At 45.7% G+C, this 20,479-nt stretch overlaps 1 protein-coding gene across 1 annotated transcript in view; it reads left to right on the top strand.

The window, feature by feature from the left end:
* Nucleotides 1-20,479, top strand: part of SNTG1 (syntrophin gamma 1) — a 2,212,578-nt gene that overhangs the window by 1,491,029 nt on the left and 701,070 nt on the right. Inside the window, exon 11 of the mRNA XM_029591258.1 lies at nt 2,265-2,367. Within this exon, the coding sequence (XP_029447118.1) occupies nt 2,265-2,367 (103 nt within the window). The remainder of the gene's footprint in view (nt 1-2,264; nt 2,368-20,479) is intronic.

The raw sequence follows: 20,479 nt of genomic DNA on the forward strand, positions 1-20,479 counted from the left end.
GGGAGGGAGCTGTCTCAGACTGGTATCAGGGTTAGGGCACTGTGTGCAGAAAGATCCCAACACTCCTGGTATTAATAGGGATAGGGCACTGTAAGAGATGACTGTAGTAGATTGAATAAATATCTGATGTTTCTGCTCTCCTCACACCAAACAAAAACAACACACAAGCAGAGAAGCCCTTCTTACAAAGCTGAGCTAGTGAGTTAAGTAGGAGGAAAAGTAAACATACTGGTGCCAGTGTGGCTACTTAAAAAATACACTTACCAACAATCAATTACATATATTTGAACTGTGTACAGTTCCAGCCAGGACCACCTTTCTAAAATGCACAGTGATTGGCAAATTCAACATGCACTAGCATTTCAGGTGCCTGCTAACAAAAATAATAAACAAACAAGTTCTAGTCACGTGAGTGCTGATCATTACATTACTTTTTTTGTCAAGCTTCCAACTGTTTCCATTTCACATCCCCCCAACCATATTGGTAACATCAATAGATAAGAGCACAGCCAGCCAATAGGAATACATACATACATATTCATTCCTAAGTGACCTTTACTGACCTGGGAAGTGTGAACACTTTGTTTCATTTTCTGTTGGTGTTCGTTAGTTTCCAGTTCCATTTCCCATCCCCCCAACCATCACCTCAGTGGTAACCTTGGTAACATCAATAGATAAGAGGGCAGCCAGCCAATAGGAACACATATTCATTCCTAACTGACCTTCAGTGACCTGGAAAGTGTTTATTTGTATCATTTTCAGTTAGTGCGCACTAAATCGAGTTAGTGCGCACTAATGGGGAGTTAGTGCGCACTAACACGATTTAACGATTTTTAACGATAAATCGTTAGAATTTCTATTGTATCGTGTTCTATAACGATTTAAGACGATATAAACATTATCGGACGATAATTTTAATCGTTGAAAAACGATTCACATCCCTATTATAGAGTTCATTGCAAAGTTGAGTTGTATTCAGGGTATATCATATACGTATTATAAGGTGAATTTTAAAAGCGCTGCACACGCAAGTAGTGCATATCATGCTTGAACTATTTTATAAACACTGCACATAAGCGAACGAGTACCAGTCTGTGAATAACTTTGCTTGTGTAAAAAAGGCATGGAAAGGGGCGAGTCAAGGGTGTTCTGGGGCAACATTTACAAGCAAGCACAAGTTGTGATTTTATAACTTGTGAACGCAGTGCACGTACACCTGTTACCTGTGCAAATTTACTGCTGCTATTTAGCAGATGTAGGTCAGAATAAAACTTTTTATAACCAAATACTGATGGATGAGGAAGCTGAGTAAATGGGGGGGGGGGGGGGGAGTTCAGGCAGAAGATCCAGGGATTTCTTGATGACCTAGAGATAGACTGGGCAAACTGGTCAGTTTCTTCCCGCGCACATGTTATATAAAATGTGCTCAGTTGTGCATGTAAAAGCCAACAAGCCGTAAGGGAAATACGAGGATAACCTTTCCTCATGTAACCGCTTAAAGTTAGGAGCGCACTTGCGTGCAAATAGGCGTATTTTCTATAATGCACATGCACCTGCATGTATGATATAAACGGCACATGTGGGGGGCGCGCCTACATACACGCAGATATGGGCACACACACACACACACACTTTTTGTAAAGTCACGGCCCTGCGCTCACTTTTCTTTATCTCATCAAGCCTGTTTCTCCTTCAGAATCCCGACATCCGTGGGTGGGCCTTGCTAAGCCCACAGACAGGGAGGATTTTGTGTCTCCACCCCTCAATGCTCCCATTCTACGGGCATCTTGCCACCAAGATGCTAAGGGATGGTCTTGCAGATGATTGTTATTTGACTAGATATACTTTGCTGAAACATGTATCCAGATAACTGTGTCCCACATCATTTGTGGTTACTAGGGTGACTAGAAATAGTAGCATTTATGTATAAATGCAGAAATTGTATTTATTGTTGTCAACCTAGCAGAGCTAACCAGTAATTTAGTAAAATGGTGGTCATAGAAACACTACATTCTGACAACTTTTGAAGGCATATGTAGTTAAAGCTCTTTTTACCTTTGTGAGTCAGAAACCAAAAATTTGCTTACATAAACTCAGATTTCTAAAGAAATAAAAAAAACAACCCACATATTTTGTCAAAGTGATTATGCATAGATTTTTTTTTAACTTACACCATATTAAAAAAAAAAAAAAAGTGAAGCATTGTTTGAAAATGTTACAGCTTTTATGTTTTCTCATTCATGTCATCTTTGCAAATTTTTCAGGTTCAGGTTCTACGAAATGCAGGAGAAGAAGTGACACTTACAGTGTCCTTTTTGAAAAGAGCACCTGCTTTCCTCAAGCTTCCTCTAAATGAAGACTGTGCATGTAAGCGCTTACTATAAAGTGAAAGAAATAAATGCACTCATTAGTCATGTAAACCTATTCCATTACTCTACCCCATGCTATTCATAGTCTTTGTACCAGCAGAGACTGGCAGTTTCTTCTCCCAGGCAGCACAGTGGCCTGAATATAAAATATTTCTATTTATCATCAAGTACTACATTAGAATTCCATTCATATAGCATGCAAATTGCTTTCTTTGCTTCTTAAATAGCTCATGATCCTCCTAAAGTCTAAGAAAGTCACGGAGATTTCCTTCCCCCAAAAACCAAGAGGCAAATATAACATCACTACTGTCAATGTCTTAGCTTGAGCTTCTGAATATCCTTTTTCAATTGGTAATTTAAAAGGACTTATCTCCTTAACTAGTAATTAATGTGTGGCCTGAACTGCTTAATGTTTTGTTTCAGCTAAATAGAGTTGTGCTTTATTCATCCCAGTAGACATTTAAAACTGGAAGAAAGAAAATGCAGTTTTAGCTTATTCACCTTTGATCGCCTTCACTAAAATTGTTCAGAAAAGAGAAAGCCAACTTTACCTCATTGTTATTTTGAAATATATAAGCAATGTTAATCTCTTTAAAGAGAAAAGGTTATACAATGTATGAAAACTAGGTTCACTTGCAATTAACTTCACAAATATATAATGAAAATGTTTATTTTTTAATTAGTCCTGCACATTGAATAAAATCTGTATTTGATGAGCTTTAACTGCATAATACTAAGCTCAAGAGAGCTTCACAATCGTTTCAATAAAATAATAAATGAACCATGCAGTTTTCCAGCTGCCTACAGTGGTGGACATCTCAAGGAGGCAAAGGATTAAAGTGGTATTGAATATGGGGGAACCTTCGTGCCCAGCTTTCAGCATTGTCCGCTGTGCACCATGTGGCTCAGCAGAGATCAATCTATGTATTCATTCATTCATTCATTCATTCATTCATTCATTCATTCGCTTATCCATTTATGTATTTATCTATTTGCTTATTTATTTATTAAAAAGGACTTGTTGCCTGTGCCCTCCAAGGTTTGTGACAGGTTACAATAAATAATCTACATAATAAAAACAAAGTAAATATATTGATAAACAAAAATCTAAGCAACCTGGTTTTTAGAAGGGATGTGCAGAGGGACGCCATACGTTGCATTCGTGATTCGGATTCGTCGGAGAGCAGATACGTTGCATTCGGCCGTATGGCACCCCAATGCGTTAATACGGCAATTTCTATTCGTGTCCTAGCTAAAATTAAAATGAACTACAACCCCCCACCCTCCTGACCCCCCCCCCCCCCCACAACTTACCAAAACTCCCTGGTGGTCCAGCGGGGAGTCCGGAAGCCATCCCCTGCACTCTCCCACACTCGGTGCCGGTTTCATCATGGCGCCGATAGCCTTTGTCACAGGGGCTACCGGTGCCATTGATCAGACCCTGTCACATGGTCATCAATGTCATCTTGTGCTCCTACCATGTGACAGGGGCTGACCAATGGCACCGGTAGCCCCTGTGACATAGAATGGGCAAAGGCTATCGGTGCCATTTTGAGTACTGGCAAGGACGGCCGGAGTGTAGGAGGTCGCTCCGGGACCCCCGTTGGACCCCCATGGACTTTTGGCCAGCTTGGGGGGCCTCCTGACCCTCTGCTGCCAGTATTCAAAATGGCACCGATCGCCTTTGCCCTCACTATGTCACAGGGGCCGACCGTCGGTACCTGTGACATTGTTAGGGCAAAGGCGATCGGTGCCATTTTGAGTACTGGCATTGGATGGCCGGCGTGCAGGAGGTCGCTCCCGGACCCCCGCTGGACTTTTGGCAAGTCTCGTGGGGAATCACGATACATTTCGCTTCCCCACGAATACTATGAATAGTGTAATATACGTTGTGGATCGCCAATACGGTGAAAACGAATGCACACCCCTAGTTTTTAGGACTAGGCTGATTATTACCTGAACAGATAAGTGATAAGATGTTCTTGTAGAAGCCATATTAGGCCTGGGGTCAACTAGGATATGGGGAGATTTTAGTATGCCTGGGGGAATAAGTAGCTTTTCAGGGCTTTCTTGAAATCCTTAGCATTGGATATTGATCTGATAGGGAGTGGGACAGAGTTCCAGATTGTGGGGACCGTGATGGAAAAAAGCACGATCACGGTAACTGCCAATCTGGTTAGTCTTGGAGAGGGCACTTCAACCAGGTATTGATTTCTTGACCTTAAACTTCATGAAGGAACATAAAATCGAAGAATTGAATGTAATTAGGGACTACTGACATTGTGTATCAAATTAAGACCCTGTGATCAAACTCTAAGGGATCAGGGCACAATAGGGGTGGAAGAGGCTTGAGTAAAATCTCTGCAGGTAGTACAGGTGGGAAGGAAGGGGTTATGTATATAGAATGGGTGGGACAAACAGTGGAGGTTTGAGGAGAGAGAGGGAGTCAGGAAGGCATGGGATTGGCTGAAGCAGGAATTCAAAACAGTAGTCGACATATAAGAGCTTCCATTTTCCCCTCGGCACGGGTTGTTGTTCAGCATCCTGCCCTACTCCCCCTCTCATTTGGATAGTTAGGTGGGGGTTAGTTAAGGGGGAGTCACAGCACAGGGCGTGGTGACCAGCAAGTTAACAGGACCCCTCCCAACCTCTCATATCATACTATATTAGTCAAGGGCAGCTGCCCATTGGGGGGGGGGGGGGGGGGGCAAGGTCATCACAGGGCCAGTGGCCCACTAGACTGAGATCTGGATCCCTGGCACTTCGACAGCAGCCAGGGGAGAAGAAAAGGTGCAGGGCATGAGCAGCACTCAGCCGAGGTCAAGTGACTTCTACAGTTGGGATCTTAGCATGCCAATGACCTCATCAATGCTTTGGCTTCTATGGCCAGGTTTTGTCTAGGCTGCCAGTGGCTTATTGGCTTATTAGATTGGGGTGGTGGTCATCTAGTTGTAGACTGTGGAAGACCATCATAAAGGGAATTGCAGTAATCAATTCCCCTAAGTACCAAAGATTGAAGAACAGTTCATATATCATCAGGTTCAAGAAGATGCTTGATATATCTGAGGAGGTAGAGTTTATAGTAGGATACTTGTAAGACCAACTTGATGTGCGATTTCATATCAAATTTAGGATAAAAAATAACTCAAAGTTTCCTAACGACATGAGAAATTTGAATTGTGGTAATAGGGCATATCAGAAAGAGCAGCCTTTGATAAATTTCACTCTCTGATAAATGTTGGCAAAACTTGTTATGAGAAACCCATGCATTAATGGAAGATAAATAGAGAGTGATAAATTGAGCTATGGACTGCCAGTTCTGCTGATTGGAAACTAACACTGAATATCATCAGCATAAAGGTGTTAAGAATATCCTAAGATGGAAAAAAGTGTGCAGATAGCAGCTGAATGTGCTGAAATTTGGGGAACACCAGTAGTGATAAAAAACCATGAAGAAGAAGCAATATATAAGCATATTTGTTGTGACTGATCATGCAGATAAGATTTGAATCAGTCATATACTGTTCTTGCCAAGCCAATATTGACAAGACGAGAGAGAAATATATCATGGTTGATGGTATCAAAGGCAGCAGTGAGATCTAGAAAAATAAGAATGTGAGAGGTCCCAGAATCAAATCCACAATGGATTATATCAATGCTAGATATTAACAGTGACTGTGTACTAGAGGCCTAAAACTGAACTGATAGTGATCCAATATGGAATGATCATTGAGGTATTGAGTGAGCTGTTTGAGAACAAACAATTCAATTATTTTGGATGAAATGGAAGGGAAGATATGGGCCAGAAGCTACTAAATTCTGTATAGCTGCTGAAGGCTTCTTTAGTATAGGTGAAACTGAAGCAGTTTTGAGGGAGGACGGAAGGGTACCGGTAGATAGGGAGGAGTTAACAATTCGAGCAATGGGTAGGGAAATGTCATCCCTGAAGAGTTTTAACAAAACAGTCAAGCAAGGATTTAAGGGACAGTTGTAGAACTTCATATTAGAAATGATTTGAATTATTCCGCTGCTGGCAACATCTTTGAAGGTGTGCCAAATGACATCAAGAGCATTAGTGGGTGTTTTTTGAGATAAATAAGTGCATGATGGAAAAGAATTAACAATGTTTTCTATTTTAGAACTGAAGAAGTTTGTGAAAGCATTGCATAGTTCTGAGTAAGAGTTGGCCTTTGGATATATAAGGGCCATTATTCTGTTGCTTAGGATATTTAGGTTCATTATTCCGATATTTACTAGATTTAAGCTAGTATTTTATAAACTGTGATAGGATCCACATTCATGTATTTCTACCCAAAATTATGCATGGAAATTTGTAATGCCAGAAATTCCATACTATCTTACCCATTTTATAAAAACATACGTTTATATTTTATGCACATAATAATTCTCACAATTTTTGCATAATAATCCAAAATTAAATGAGGAGGCAGGTATTTTAGAGAGGTGTGCATTTGTTTTGAACTTAAATGTAAAACGCTACTTATTTTTTTTTTTTAACTTAAAAAAGTGATGAGGCGTAAACGATCGGATTTCCAACTTATTCAACATAGCTATGTTGAATACGTTGGAAATCGCGATTGTTGATCCAAAATAAAAATTTAAACCCCTCACCTTCCTTAATCCCCCCCCAAAGACTTACCACAACTCCCTGGTGATCCAGCGAGGAGTCAGGACGCCATTTCTGAACTCCTTTGCGAGGAGCATGTGACGTCGGCGCCACGTCGGAGTGACGCGGCGTCACGTGATTCCCCGCGGGTTCCCTCCGGCACCCTCGTTCGGCCCAAAAGGAACTTTTGGCCAGCTTGGGGGGTGTCAGGAGGCCCCCCCAAGCTGGCCAAAAGTTCCTTTTGGGCCGAACGAGGGTGCCAGAGGGAACCCGCGGGGAATCACGTGACGCCGCGTCACTCCGACGTGGCGCCGACGTCACGTGATTCCCCGCGGGGTCGCTTCCGGGATCCTCCTTCGGCCAAAAGGAACTTTTGGCCAGCTTGGGGGGCCTCCTGGACTACCCCCAAGCTGGCCAAAAGTTCCTTTGGGCCGAACGAGGGTGCTGGAGGGAAACCCGCGGGGAATCACGTGACGCACGCGTCACTCTCCGACGTGGCGCCGATGTCACGTGATTCCCCGCGGGGGTCGCTTCCAGGATCCTCGTTCGGCCCAAAAGGAACTTTTGGCCAGCTGGGGGTGTCAGGAGGGCCCCCCCAAGCTGGCCCAAAAGTTCCTTTTGGGTCGAACGAGGGTGCCGGAGGGAACCCGCGGGGAATCACGTGACACCCGCGTCACTCCGACGTGGTGCCGACGTCACGTGATTCCCCGCGGGGAATCACTCATAACAGTAGGTAGCCCTACTTCATGTAAGCATCTCTTATTTAATTCAACTATGCAAATTTGACTCACAATGGATACCCCAAACTGCACCAACATTATCAATCTGCCCAACCACACAATCAGCCAGGTCGAGGAAGGTGTCCTTTCATGGGGGCTTTCCTTCTGCCCCACCAAATCCACACATGTTACAATTCTGTGCTGATCTGACACCCCCAAGCCTCCTGACACCCCCAAGCTGGCCAAAAGTTCCTTTTGGGCCGAACGAGGATCCCGGAAGCGACCCCGCGGGGAATCACGTGACGCCGCGTCACTCCGACGTGACGCCGACGTCATGTGCTCCTTGCAAAGTTGGTCAGAAATGGCGTCCTGACCCCGCTGGACCACCAGGGAGTTTTGGTAAGTCTTGGGGGGGGGATTAAGGAGGGTGAGGGGTTTAAATTTTTATTTGCACATATGGACATAGACTCAACTTATGGAATTCTCCATATGTCCATATTGACCGCAAATGGGACCCCCTTTCGACTTATGGACATATGAACTTAAACTTTTGCTCTGCACATCCCTAGTATTTTATAAGGCATGTATGTACTAGGGATGTGAATCGTTTTAGGACGATTAAAATTATCGTCCGATAATTTTAATATCGTCTTAAACCGTTATGGAACACAATACAATAGAGATTCTAACGATTTATCGTTAGAATCGTTAGAATCGTGAGCCGGCACACTAAAACCCGCTAAAACCCATCCCCGACCCTTTAAATTAAATCCCCCACCCTCCCGAACCCCCCCCCCAAATAACTTAAACATTTCCTTGCCAAATCCTACCTCCTTCAATCCCCCCCCCCAAAATGACTTAAATTACCTGGGGGTCCGGAACGGCAGCGGTCCGGAACGGGCTCCTGCTACTGAATCTTGTTATCTTCGGCCGGCGCCATTTTCCAAAATGGCGCCGAAAAATGGCGGCGGCCATAGACCAACAGGATTCGACGGCAGGAGGTCCTTCCGGACCCCCGCTGGACTTTTGGCAAGTCTTGTGGGGGTCAGTAGGCCCCCCCTCAAGCTGGCCAAAAGTTCCTGGAGGTCCAGCGGGGGTCAGGGAGCGATTTCCCACCGCGAATCGTTTTCCGTACGGAAAATGGCGCCGGCAGGAGATCGACTGCAGGAGGTCGTTCAGCGAGGCGCCGGAACCCTCGCTGAACGACCTCCTGCAGTCGATCTCCTGCCGGCGCCATTTTCCGTACGGAAAACGATTCGCGGCGGGAAATCACTCCCTGACCCCCGCTGGACCTCCAGGAACTTTTGGCAGCTTGGGGGGGGGCCTCCTGACCCCCACAAGACTTGCCAAAAGTCCAGCGGGGGTCCGGAAGGACCTCCTGCCGTCGAATCCTGTTGGTCTATGGCCGCCGCCATTTTTCGGCGCCATTTTGGAAAATGGCGCCGGCCGAAGACAACAAGATTCAGTAGCAGGAGCCCGTTCCGGACCGCTGCCGTTCCGGACCGCCGCTTGACCACCAGGTAATTAAGTCATTTGGGGGAGGGTGGGGGATTTAATTTAAAGGGTCGGGGGTGGGTTTTAGCGGGGTTTTAACGATTTTAACGATATATCACGATATTTTACCCCCCCCCAAACGGCAACAATACGATTCCCTCCCCCTCCCAGCCGAAATCAATCGTTAAGACTATCGAGGACACGATTCACATCTTTAGTATGTACTCTGCTTCTGAAAATAGGCGTTTTTGCATGTACTTGGAATCAGTTCACTGATACCTCCACTTGTTCACCAAGACCTCTTACCCAAAAACTAAAGACAAAAAACAATTCTGATTTAAATTGCACAAGTCAACCAGCAAGTGTAAAGGTGTTTGGATTAGTTCATAATATTAACTTGCATGCTTCCGTCTAAAATCCACCATGGAACACCTCTAAACCCTTTTATTTCCTGTTAACATTTTCATGCAATACTGCAAGTATGTGCATTTTCTTGAGGAATTAATTTATTGACATTTATAGATGTGCAATTCAGGGTTGCCAAATATTAGTACATTTATTAAGTCAGTAAAAATAATATATCCATAAACTCTTTAAAAATAATAGTTTTTAGCAATATTGATATAGGTGACAAATCCTTTGTAGAGATCAGTGGGTGGCCAGGCTTGGACCTGTGTCTCTGGTGTTATGGGTTCAAATTCTCTGAGGTAGCAGAGCTAAGGACTTTTAGGATTAAGTCCCTGCCCTGTGTGAGTGATTCTGGTATTCTGCATTCACCTAACCTGCACCTTTCAGGTATTCTGCATAGACTATGTCTGACTATCAAGAAGCAAGACTGTCTTCTGCAGCTGCACTCATTATCTGAAGCATAAACTGTTGAAGATTTTTTCAAGCTGTCTGCATTTTGTTGTCTGCGTTTACAATTTCTGGTCCATTCTATGCTGTCCAGTCAGAAAGCCTATGTAAGTCAATACATGGCAAGGAAGAACAAGTCTACATACCTCAGACAGCATATCATGCACAATTGGGAGTAAATTGGTGTGAAAGTCCTTTGGCTGAAACACCATACCAATGACTCATGGTGCAGGTGGAGAGACCATTTGGGTGCACAGAGATGTGAATCACAGTATAGTTTGTCCAGCTATGCAGAAAATGGAGAATATAAAACATATGGGCCAGATTTTTAAACCTAGGGGCGCGGGGTACATTTGTGCGCGCTACCTGGCGCGCACAAATGTACACCAGATTTTATAACATGTGCATGCAGCCACGTGCATATTATTAAATCTGGGGTCGGCGAGCGCAAGGGGGTGCACACTAGTGCACTTTGCCCAAGCCTTAGGGGAGCCCCGATGGCTTTCCCTGTTCCCCTCCACCCCCCACACATTCCCCTCCCTTCCCCTACCTAACCCACCCCCCAGCCCTACCTAAACCCCCCCCATACCTTTATTTCATAAGTTGCGCACACCGGCCGAGTGCCGGAAAGTAATCCCCCGGCATGGCCGCTGTGCCGGAAGCCTCAGTCCCGCCCCTGCCCTGCCCCCACCCAACCCCTTTCACAAAGCCCTGGGACATACATGCATCCTGGACTTTGTGCGCGTCACCGGGCCTATGCAAAATAGGCTCGGTGCGTGCAGGAGCTGTTATGCAAGTAAATCCTGAGGATTTACGCACGTAACCTTTTAAAATCTGCCCCTTTTATTTGTAAAACAAATTATGTCATCAAAAATTTTGGCAGGCTATCAGTAAAAATAATTTAAAAACTTGGAAACTCTGATGTTGTGCATAAACACACTTAGACATGTCTAATACCTGAATCAGATCCTGTAGACAGTACTGCATTCCAATGGAAATGTTGATCAGCTAGTATACAAAGATACACATTTTGTTATCCTACCCATCTAAAATCTTTATTGACTCTAAATTGCATGAGCAGATTGATGGGTCAGCTGTACAATTTTTTAATACCATTGAGTATGATTTGACTAATTCTCGGTCATTGACATTTACATCTATGATTTGATTTTGTCTAAATCTATAAGAATGGTTCACAGTTTTTGACACCTTGATTACTGTGTCATTTCATTATTGTTTATTTATAAACTGTATTTATGAATAATAAAATCCAAACAAAATTGTATACAAAATTTAAAACAATACATTATCATAAAGAAAGATTAACGAGACATGCTACATTGACTTTTTGACAGGACTTAGAAGGTTTTGAAATGGTTTCATCTTTCTTACAAGGATGATCTCAGAAAATGGTACTGGATGATGCTTTTTCTAAACCTTGGCAAATGAAGGACAGGATTCATCATTCCGTGTGGATTGATGAAGCCTGTGCTAAAGGGGGCGGGGGAGGGGAGAAGGAGGGGGTGGGCGGGCGATAGCACCACAATGTTCGAAACATTATCGCCGCAGCGGTGCTGCCGTTAACTCCTCCCTAACTCCGCCCCGATTACTCCCATCCCCCTAATTTTTATGTTACTACCGAGAAAAGGCCACTTTCACGTGCGATAGGCCCTAATGCACGCGATATGTGTTTGGAAAATAACCCCCTAAAATGGTATTCTTTACTATTATCTTACTTGTTATTCAACATATAATTGATTCCTCTGGGAAAATTTCTGACTGAATTCGGAGTGAACTATTTCATCTATGCTGATCATACTTAGATGTCTATTTCTCTAGGTTCAGATCTATATAACTCAGTGCCTCATCTGAATCATAGCTTGACCTCAATTTTGCAATGGATGAGAAAGAAGAGACATTTTTAAATTTTGGAAAGACAGAGATCCTTTGGGTAAGACAACCTTACTCTATTTCCTTGCCAGTAACACCTATTTTAGGGGAATAAAACAAAAATAACAAGAATAAGATACATAACTTAGATGTGATCTTTAAAATTGAGCTAAATTTTTCACAATCAAATTGCAGAAGTTTCTAAAAAAGCCAATGCAAAATCAATCTGGTTCACCACATCATCCCTAATTAGAAAAAATTGAAAACTGGTTTTGCCGACACTGCTTTGTTCACACACCTGGACTATTGCAACTCTTTATTCCTGAGATTTTCTAGACAAATCAGTTAAGAAGATGCAAGTAGTCAATAATTGTACAGCCAGAGCGATTAGAAGTACTCAAAAGAATGAGAGTATCTCCATAACACTTAGAAAACTATACCAGCTGCCAATTACATATCACTGATAATTTAAAATCTTAACTCTCCTTTTCTAAGTTCTTAGGGGTGCTCATGTGGCCTTACTAAAGTTACCTGCTCATATTGAGCTTAGATTAATTAACTCCAGAAAATGTGCCCTCTCTTGAATGGGGCCTTCAATATGAAATGTCATGCTAAAGGGTCTCTGTCTTGAATTTTATTACTAAGCTTTCCTTAACCAGTTACAAACATGACTCTTTGGTCTAGTGTTTAATTAATTATTTAAACTGTTAAATTTTAACATGACATTATTAATAGACTATTTTAATAGGCCTGTGTAGTAGGGATGTGCAGAGCAAAATTTTATGTTCATATTTTTTATGTCCGAAAGGGGGTCCCACTTGCGGCCAATATGGACATAAAAAAAATCCAATGAGTTGGGTATATGTACATATGTGCAAAAAAAAAAATTAAACCCCCTCACCCTCCTTAATCCCCCCCCCAGACTTACCACAACTCCCTGGTGATCGAGCGAGGAGTGAGGACGTCATTTCTGCAATCCTTGGCGAGAAGCATGTGACGTCGGTGGCACGTCGAGTGACGCGGCGTCACGTGATTCCCGGCTCGTTCGCGCCTGACGGCTCGTTCGGCCCAAAAAGAACTTTTGGCCAGCTTGGGGGGGCCTCCTGAACCCCCCAAGCTGGCCAAAAGTTCTTTTTGGGCCGAACGAGCCGTCCGGCGCGAACGAGCCGGGAATCACGTGGCGCCGCGTCACTCAGACGCGACGTCACGTGATTCCTGGCAAGTTCGCGCCGGACGGCTCGTTCGGCCCAAAAAGAACTTTTGGCCAGCTTGGGGGGGAGTGACGCGGCGCCACGTGATTCCCGGCTCGTTCGCGCCGGACGGCTCGTTCGGCCCAAAAAGAACTTTTGGCCAGCTTGAGGGGGTCAGGAGGCCCCCCCAAGCTGGCCAAAAGTTCTTTTTGGGCCGAACGAGCCGTCCGGCGCGAACGAGCCGGGAATCACGTGACGCCGGCGTCACTCGACGTGCCGCCGACGTCACATGCTTCTCGCCAAGGATTGCAGAAATGGCGTCCTCACTCCTCGCTCCATCACCAGGGAGTTGTGGTAAGTCGGGGGGGGGGGGGATTAAGGAGGGTGAGGGGGTTTATATTTTTATTTTGGCTCAACAATCGCGATTTCCCACATATCGAACATATCTATGTTCGATATGTGGGAAATCCGATCGTTTATGTCGAATCAATTTTTTAAGTAAAAAAAAAATATGAGTTGCGTTTTACTAATGCGGTCAATCCGAATGCACACCCCTACTGTGTAGCAAATTGGCACAATCTAATGAACTCTCTCTGCCTATCATTAAAATGACTTTCCTACTGTATTTTTGCAAAATTTTAATTAGGTTAACTAAAAATTTGTAAAAAATGGAGTAAGAAAGTCATTATAATGATAGGCATTTTCTTAGCTTGTTCCAATTTGCTACACAATCATATTAAAATAGCCTGCTAAAAATGCCATTTTAAAATATAAGAGTAATCAAGAGTGTCAAAAGCAGTCATCCAAGTGTTCACCTGTTAGACAGATCTTTCTTATCATATATGTAATTGATTTAATTAATTGAAGTACTATACTGCTATAAGGCTTTAGCTGATTTATGAGATTATTTGATCTTGTATTATGTTTATTTGGTATGTTGATTGTACAGCAGATATTTAGGAGGGAATTTTCAAAAACTAACATGGCGTTACATGTGTAAAAATAGCATATATGTATGTAAGATATATATATGCATATATATAATATTTTATAAACCCCATGTGTACATGTGTATTTGCAGTATGATGCATACATTTTAATGGGGAAAAAGGGATAGTATAGAGGTATTCCATGTGGGCTTCTGAAGTATACATGCAAGTTGCTATTTGGTAAAAGCTATCCATGCACACAATTGAAATCAAGTTTGACTTTTGTGCAGTTTTTGGGTGAGAAGCTGGGGGAATTGATAGGAATTCAGAGTAAAGTGCAAGAGAGTCCATGCGAACTGATGAAGTTCTGGGTGAACTGATTAAGGTATCAGTGAACTGGTAGTTCTAAATATGCGCACAACTTGATGCGCTCGGGGGTGGACCCTTGACCTGGGACAGTGAAGGAATGTCTCCTGAAAGGGAACAGGAGGTAACTGCCTCCAGGGGGTGAAGCACTGGAGGAGACAGAGGCTGTGAAGAGCTTCACCACTGGAAGCCCGAGGGCCCCCCGCAAGGAGCCCGTAGGGACCTGGGCTGCTTGGACTTAGATGGGCCTCGCAGGATCTCCTGAGAGAATGAAAGTCCGGCTTGCCCATGGCACAGGGGGAGCATGATCGGGTTTGAAGTTGGAGGCTGATTGGAGCAAGGAGAAAGAGAACTGAGTTGGTGGTTACAAGGCGAGGAACAGAGCCAGAATCTGAAGGTAAGGTCAGGCAGGCAAAGGTCAAGATCCAGAGGTCAGTCCGAGGAATGGTCAGTAAAGAAGGGGTCAGGTACCGAAGTTCAGACGAGGTCCAAGGCAGGCTGAGATCTTGAGGCAGGCGGCAAGCAGGAAGGCAGGTCAGGAACAAGCTGAGGTCCATGAGGCAGGCGGCAGGCAGGCAGGTCAGGAACAAGCTGAGGTCTTTGAGGCAGGCAGCAGGCAGGCAGGCAGGTCAGGAGCAAGCTGAGGTCAGTACCAGTAAGACAGTCCAAGGGTACTACCTGGGTAGACAGATAGATGAAGACAGGAACAAGCAAGACACAGGAACTAGGATACAGGAACAAGTAGGAACAGAACTGGAACAGAAGGATCCTGGAATGAGACTAGGAACAGGCAAAAGCAGGAACAAATGCAGAGGCAATCTTAGAACAATCCGACCCGATTGCCAAGGCAGGGAAGCATAGACAGGAACTTACTTATATCGAGGGATCAATCGGGCGCGCTGCAGAGCTAACACCTGCCCTTGGCCCTACATGAGTCTGGGTGGTCCGCGTGTGCATATGGGCATGGCTAACATAGCAGAGGACGCCGAGGCTTGGTGTTTGGCTTGGCATGCAGTGGAAGGCCCGGCGACCACTGCTGTGGGACGCCAGGGCCTGGCAGGGCTGGCAACTACTGTGATGGAGGTCATCCCGGGAACCACTGTGGAACCAAGAAGGTGAGCAGGCCCGTGTGCGGGATTGCCGTGGGTGGGGTGCGTAACAGTACCACCCCCTTCTAGACCTCCACCTACATGGCTGTGGTTTCTCAGGGTACATTCTATGGAAGGCCCTCAGGAGATCCTTATCAAGGATGTTTTCAGAGGGTTCCCATGAATTCTCCTCGGCCCCATAGGCCTCCTAGGCTAAGAGGTATTCGCACTTGCCTCGGTGTCGCAAGATGTCGAGGACCTCTCTTATCTGTAGAGAAGTGTCAAGTTCTGCAGAGATACGTGAAGCAGGAGGGTCTTTGTGTGAGGCCAGGAGAGGACCAATGGCTTCAACAGGGACAGATGAAACGTGTTGTGGATACCCAATGAACGAGGTAGCTGGAGTTGATATGAGACAGCTCCCAATCTTCGGATCACAGGAAATGGTCCTATGTATTTCGTAGCCAAACGGTGAGACGGAAGTTTCAGTTGAATGTGTCAAGCACTCAGCCACACTTTCTGGCCAGGTCGAAAGAGTGGAGTGGGTTGTCTATGAAGATCATAAGTGTGCTTGACGCGTTCAGCAGCTTGCGAAAGTCACTCCTTTACACGGGTACACACTTGGCGAATGGTTTGGGCCATGGATTGAGCCGCTGGAGACAGAACCGTCAGAGGAACAGGAAGAGGCAGTCGGAACTGCCGTCTGAAAACTACTGCAAATGGGGATATGTCGGTGGTTGCTGCGACATGAGTATTGTGTGACAGCTCAGCCCAGGGAAGAAGATCTGACCAATTATTTTGCTGATCATTTACATAGAAGCGTAGGAATGTCTTTAAGGTCCGATTGGTCCTTTCGGCCTGCCCATTGGCCTGGGGATGGTAGGCCGACGTGTAACTCAGGGAAATATCAAACTTTCAACACAAGGAACGTCAATACTAGGTGGCAAACTGTCATCCCCGATCAGACACAATTTCCTTGGGGAGTCCATGGCGGCAAAAGATGTTCTTCAAGAAGAGCTTTGCCAGTTCCAGGGCTGAAGGAAGGCCCAGCAAGGGGATAAAGTGACCCATTTTCGAGAAACGGTCAATGACGACCAAAATCACCATGTTATTCTGGGAAGGAGGTAGATCAGTAATAAAGTCCATCAAAATGCTGGACCATGGCTCAGTAGGTGCTGGGAGAGGCTGAAGCAAGCCCCAAGGCTTCCCTATTGGTGGTTTTTGCTGGGCGCAAGTGGGACATGAGTCCACGTAGTTTTGTGAATCTTGCATCATAGTAGGCCACCAATAGTGCCTTCGCAGCATTTCCATGGTTCTGGCACAACCAGGGTGGCCTGCCAGTTTGGAGTCGTGGGCCCACTTTAAGTTGCGCTCACGTAGCCAGCAGGGAATGACAGACTTTCCAACAGGGACTGTGGTAGTCGCAGCAAGGGAAATACAAAGCAGGGTTGATAATGAAGCTACGAACTTTTGGGACATCTTCAGGCTCGAATGATCTAGACAGCGCATCTGGAACCAGAACGAAAGCAAAGGTTAAAGTCAAACCTCTCAAAGAATAAGGCCCACCAGGCCTGACGGGGGTTCAAAAGTTGAGCCTCTTTGAGATGTTCGAGGTTCTTGTGGTCTGCGAAGATGGTAAACATATGTTGCGCCCCTTCCAACCAAGGGTGCCACTCTTGAAACGTTAGTTTGACCACAAGGATTTCACAGTCACCAACGGTGTAAAGTTGTTCCATGGGGGAAAACTTATGAGAGTAAAATGAGCAGGGGATTAGCTTGCCCATGGAAGAGTGTTGACTCAGAATGGCTCTGGCGCCGATTGCTGAGGCATCAACCTCCACAACTAATGAACGTTTGGGATATGGATGAAAGAGACAGGGACCAGAGCTGAAGGCTTCTTTAATCCTCTGGAAGGCAGCAATTGCTCTAGGCATCCAAACTCGGGAATTGGCCCATTTTCTAGTCATAGCAGTGTGTGGGGCAACTATGGAAGAGTAATTTGCAATGAAGCTTCGGTAATAATTGGTGAAGCCTAGAAAGTGTTGCAACGCCCGAAGGTCTACTGGCTGAGGCCAGTCACGGATTCCCTGAAGTTTTTCTGAGTCCATTGAGAATCCATGATCAGAGATATATATCCCAGAAAAGGTAAGCAATTCCACTCAAACAGACATTTTTCCAGTTTTGTATACAAACGATTCTCTCTCAGACTTTGGAGGACGATGCGGACGTGTTCACGGTGGGATTGTATGTCCTTAGAGAAGATCAGAATGTCGTCGAGGTATACGACTACAAAATTGTACAGGAGATCACGGAATATTTCATTCATGAGGCGTTGAAAGACGGCTGGAGCGTTACATAGCCCAAAATGCATTACCACGTATTCGTAGGGGCCAACTCTGGTATTAAACGCTGTCTTCCAAATGTCATCAGGTTGGATGTGTACCAAATTGTATGCACCTCTCAGGTCCAGTTTAGAAAAGATTTGTGCCCCTTCATGGCGATAGAACAGTTCACTAATGAGGGGTAGCGGGTATCGATACTTATGAGTTATCACATTGAGACCCCTGTAATCAATACAGGGACGTAGTCCACCATCTTTTTTCTTCATGAAGAAGAACCTCACTCCTACGGGGGAATCAGATGGATGGATAAAGCCTTTCTCTACATTCTCTTTAATATACTCCGACATAGCCTGAGTCTCAGGCTGGGACAATGGATAGGTTCTGCCTTTGGGAGGCATAGTGCCCGGCAGATGTTCAATAGGATAGTTGAACTTGGGTAATGGAGGCAAGGTATCTGCTTTCTGCTTAGAGAATACATCGCTGAAGTCAGAATACTGCAGAGGTAAACCTGAAAGGATAACTGATTTCAAGACGGATATCACAGGGGATACCGGGTGCAGACAAGTCTTTTGGCATTTTGGACCTCACTGTACCAACTGCAGGAACTGCGAATCGAACTGGGGTTCGTGGACCTGGAGCCAGGGTAGCCCCAGGATTACCGGATGCGTTGAGCGTTTTAGGACGTAGAAAGATGTCTCTTCCTCATGGAGGGTACCTACAGTGAGACGGATAGCCACTTTCTGGTGAATAATGAGACCTGGAAGATGTTCTCCCTGGATGGAGGCAATATGAAGACTCACCTCTAAGGGTTGGAGAGGTATTTTCAAGAGTTTGATGATGTTGTCCGTAATGAAGCTACCGCTTGATCTGGTATCGATGAGAGCAGTGATCGCAAAGGTGTGGGCCTTGATGCCCAGGGATACAGGAAGCAAGAGTTGAGGGCCAGAAACAGTTGTGCCCAAGCTCGGGACCCCCGCCGGGCTCAGGCGTTGCAATTTCCCGGACGGATGGGGAAAAACTGCAGACGATGTCCAGAAGTGCCACAGTAAGGGCAGAGCCCCTCCTTTCGCCGACGGAGATTTTTGGTCAGAGACAATCACCCACGATTCACTTCCATAGGTTCTACCATGGAGGAAGGTGGTGGTGCAGCAGTCTTCGCTGGAGTGCAGGGTGCACTTGTGGGGTGTACTGGAAGAGGGCATGGAGCCTTTACTTCTAGGCATCTTTGCCGGAGGCGATGATCCATCCTCCCGGAAAGGGAGATCAAGTCTTCTAGAGACATGGGAGTCTCACGGACAGAGAGCTCATCTTTCAGAGCACAGGAGAGTCCATCTAGGAAGATGGCTTGCAGACAATCTTCTTGCCTTGCAGACAATCTTCTTGCCTCCCAACTTCTGTGGCCAAGGTCCGAAACTCCACTGTGTATTCGGAGAGGGTGCTTGACCCTTTGACGGAGGTGGAGTAAGCTATGACTAGCGATAGCTATGCAACCTGGGTCTCCGAAGGTCTGCTTTAAAAGAGCAATGAAGACAGATAGCTTGGAGAGGGTGGGATCAGAATGTTCCCATAAGGGAGAGGCCCATGCCAGAGCCTTCCCTTCCAACCGGGACAGAATGAAGGTGACTTTATTGACCTCCTTCAAAAACAACGAGGGTTGTAGTGCAAACAGCATAAAACACTGATTAAGGAAGCCACGACAGGAGCGTGGATCCCCATTATACCTGGGGGATGCAGGAAGTGACAGAGTCGCTTTGGGAAGCATAGTGGCCGAGAGGCCCACCGGGATGGCCATTGCTGTATCTTGTAATTGAGAGCGCAATTCTAACAAAGAGGCCAGTGTCCCTAAAGCTTGATGATGTTGTTTTACTGTGGTGGCCAGTCCTGGTAGGGCCATGGAGGCAGGAGACTCCGCCAAGTCCATGGCATTGGCAACGTGTTGCGCTCGGGGATGGACCCTTTTCCTTGGACAGTGAAGGAACGTCTCCTGAAAGGGAACATGAGGCAACTGCCCCCAGGGGGTGGAGCACTGGAGGAGACAGAGGCTGTGAACAGCTTCACCACTGGAAGCCCGAGGTCCCCCCGCAAGGAGCCCGTAGGGACCCGGGCTGCTTGGACTTAGATGGGCCTCGCAGGGTCTCCTGAGAGAATGAAAGTCCGGCGTGTCCACGGACACAGGGGGAGCGCGATCGGGTTCGAAGTTGGAGGCTGGTTGGAACAAGGAGAACCAGAACTGATTTGGTGGTGACAAGGCAAGCAACAGAGCCAGAATCTGGAGATAAGGTCAGGCAGGCAAAGGTCAAGATCCAGAGGTCAGTCCGAGGAATGGTCAGTAAAGCAGGGGTCAGGTACCGGAGGTCAGATGAGGTCAAAGGCAGGCTGAGGTTTTGAGGCAGGCGGCAGGCAGGCAGGCAGGTCAGGAACAAGCTGAGGACTTTGAAGCAGGTGGCAGGCAGGCAGGCAGGTCAGGAGCAAGCTGAGGTCAGTACCAATAAGACAGTCCAAGGGTACTACCTGGGTAGACAGACAGACTAACACAGGAACAAGCAGGATGCAGGAACTAGGATGCAGGAACAAGTCAGGAACAGAACTGGAACAGAAGGATCCTGGAACAAG

The sequence above is a fragment of the Rhinatrema bivittatum genome, chromosome 2 (assembly GCF_901001135.1).
Source record: "Rhinatrema bivittatum chromosome 2, aRhiBiv1.1, whole genome shotgun sequence".
Classification (NCBI taxonomy): domain Eukaryota; kingdom Metazoa; phylum Chordata; class Amphibia; order Gymnophiona; family Rhinatrematidae; genus Rhinatrema; species Rhinatrema bivittatum.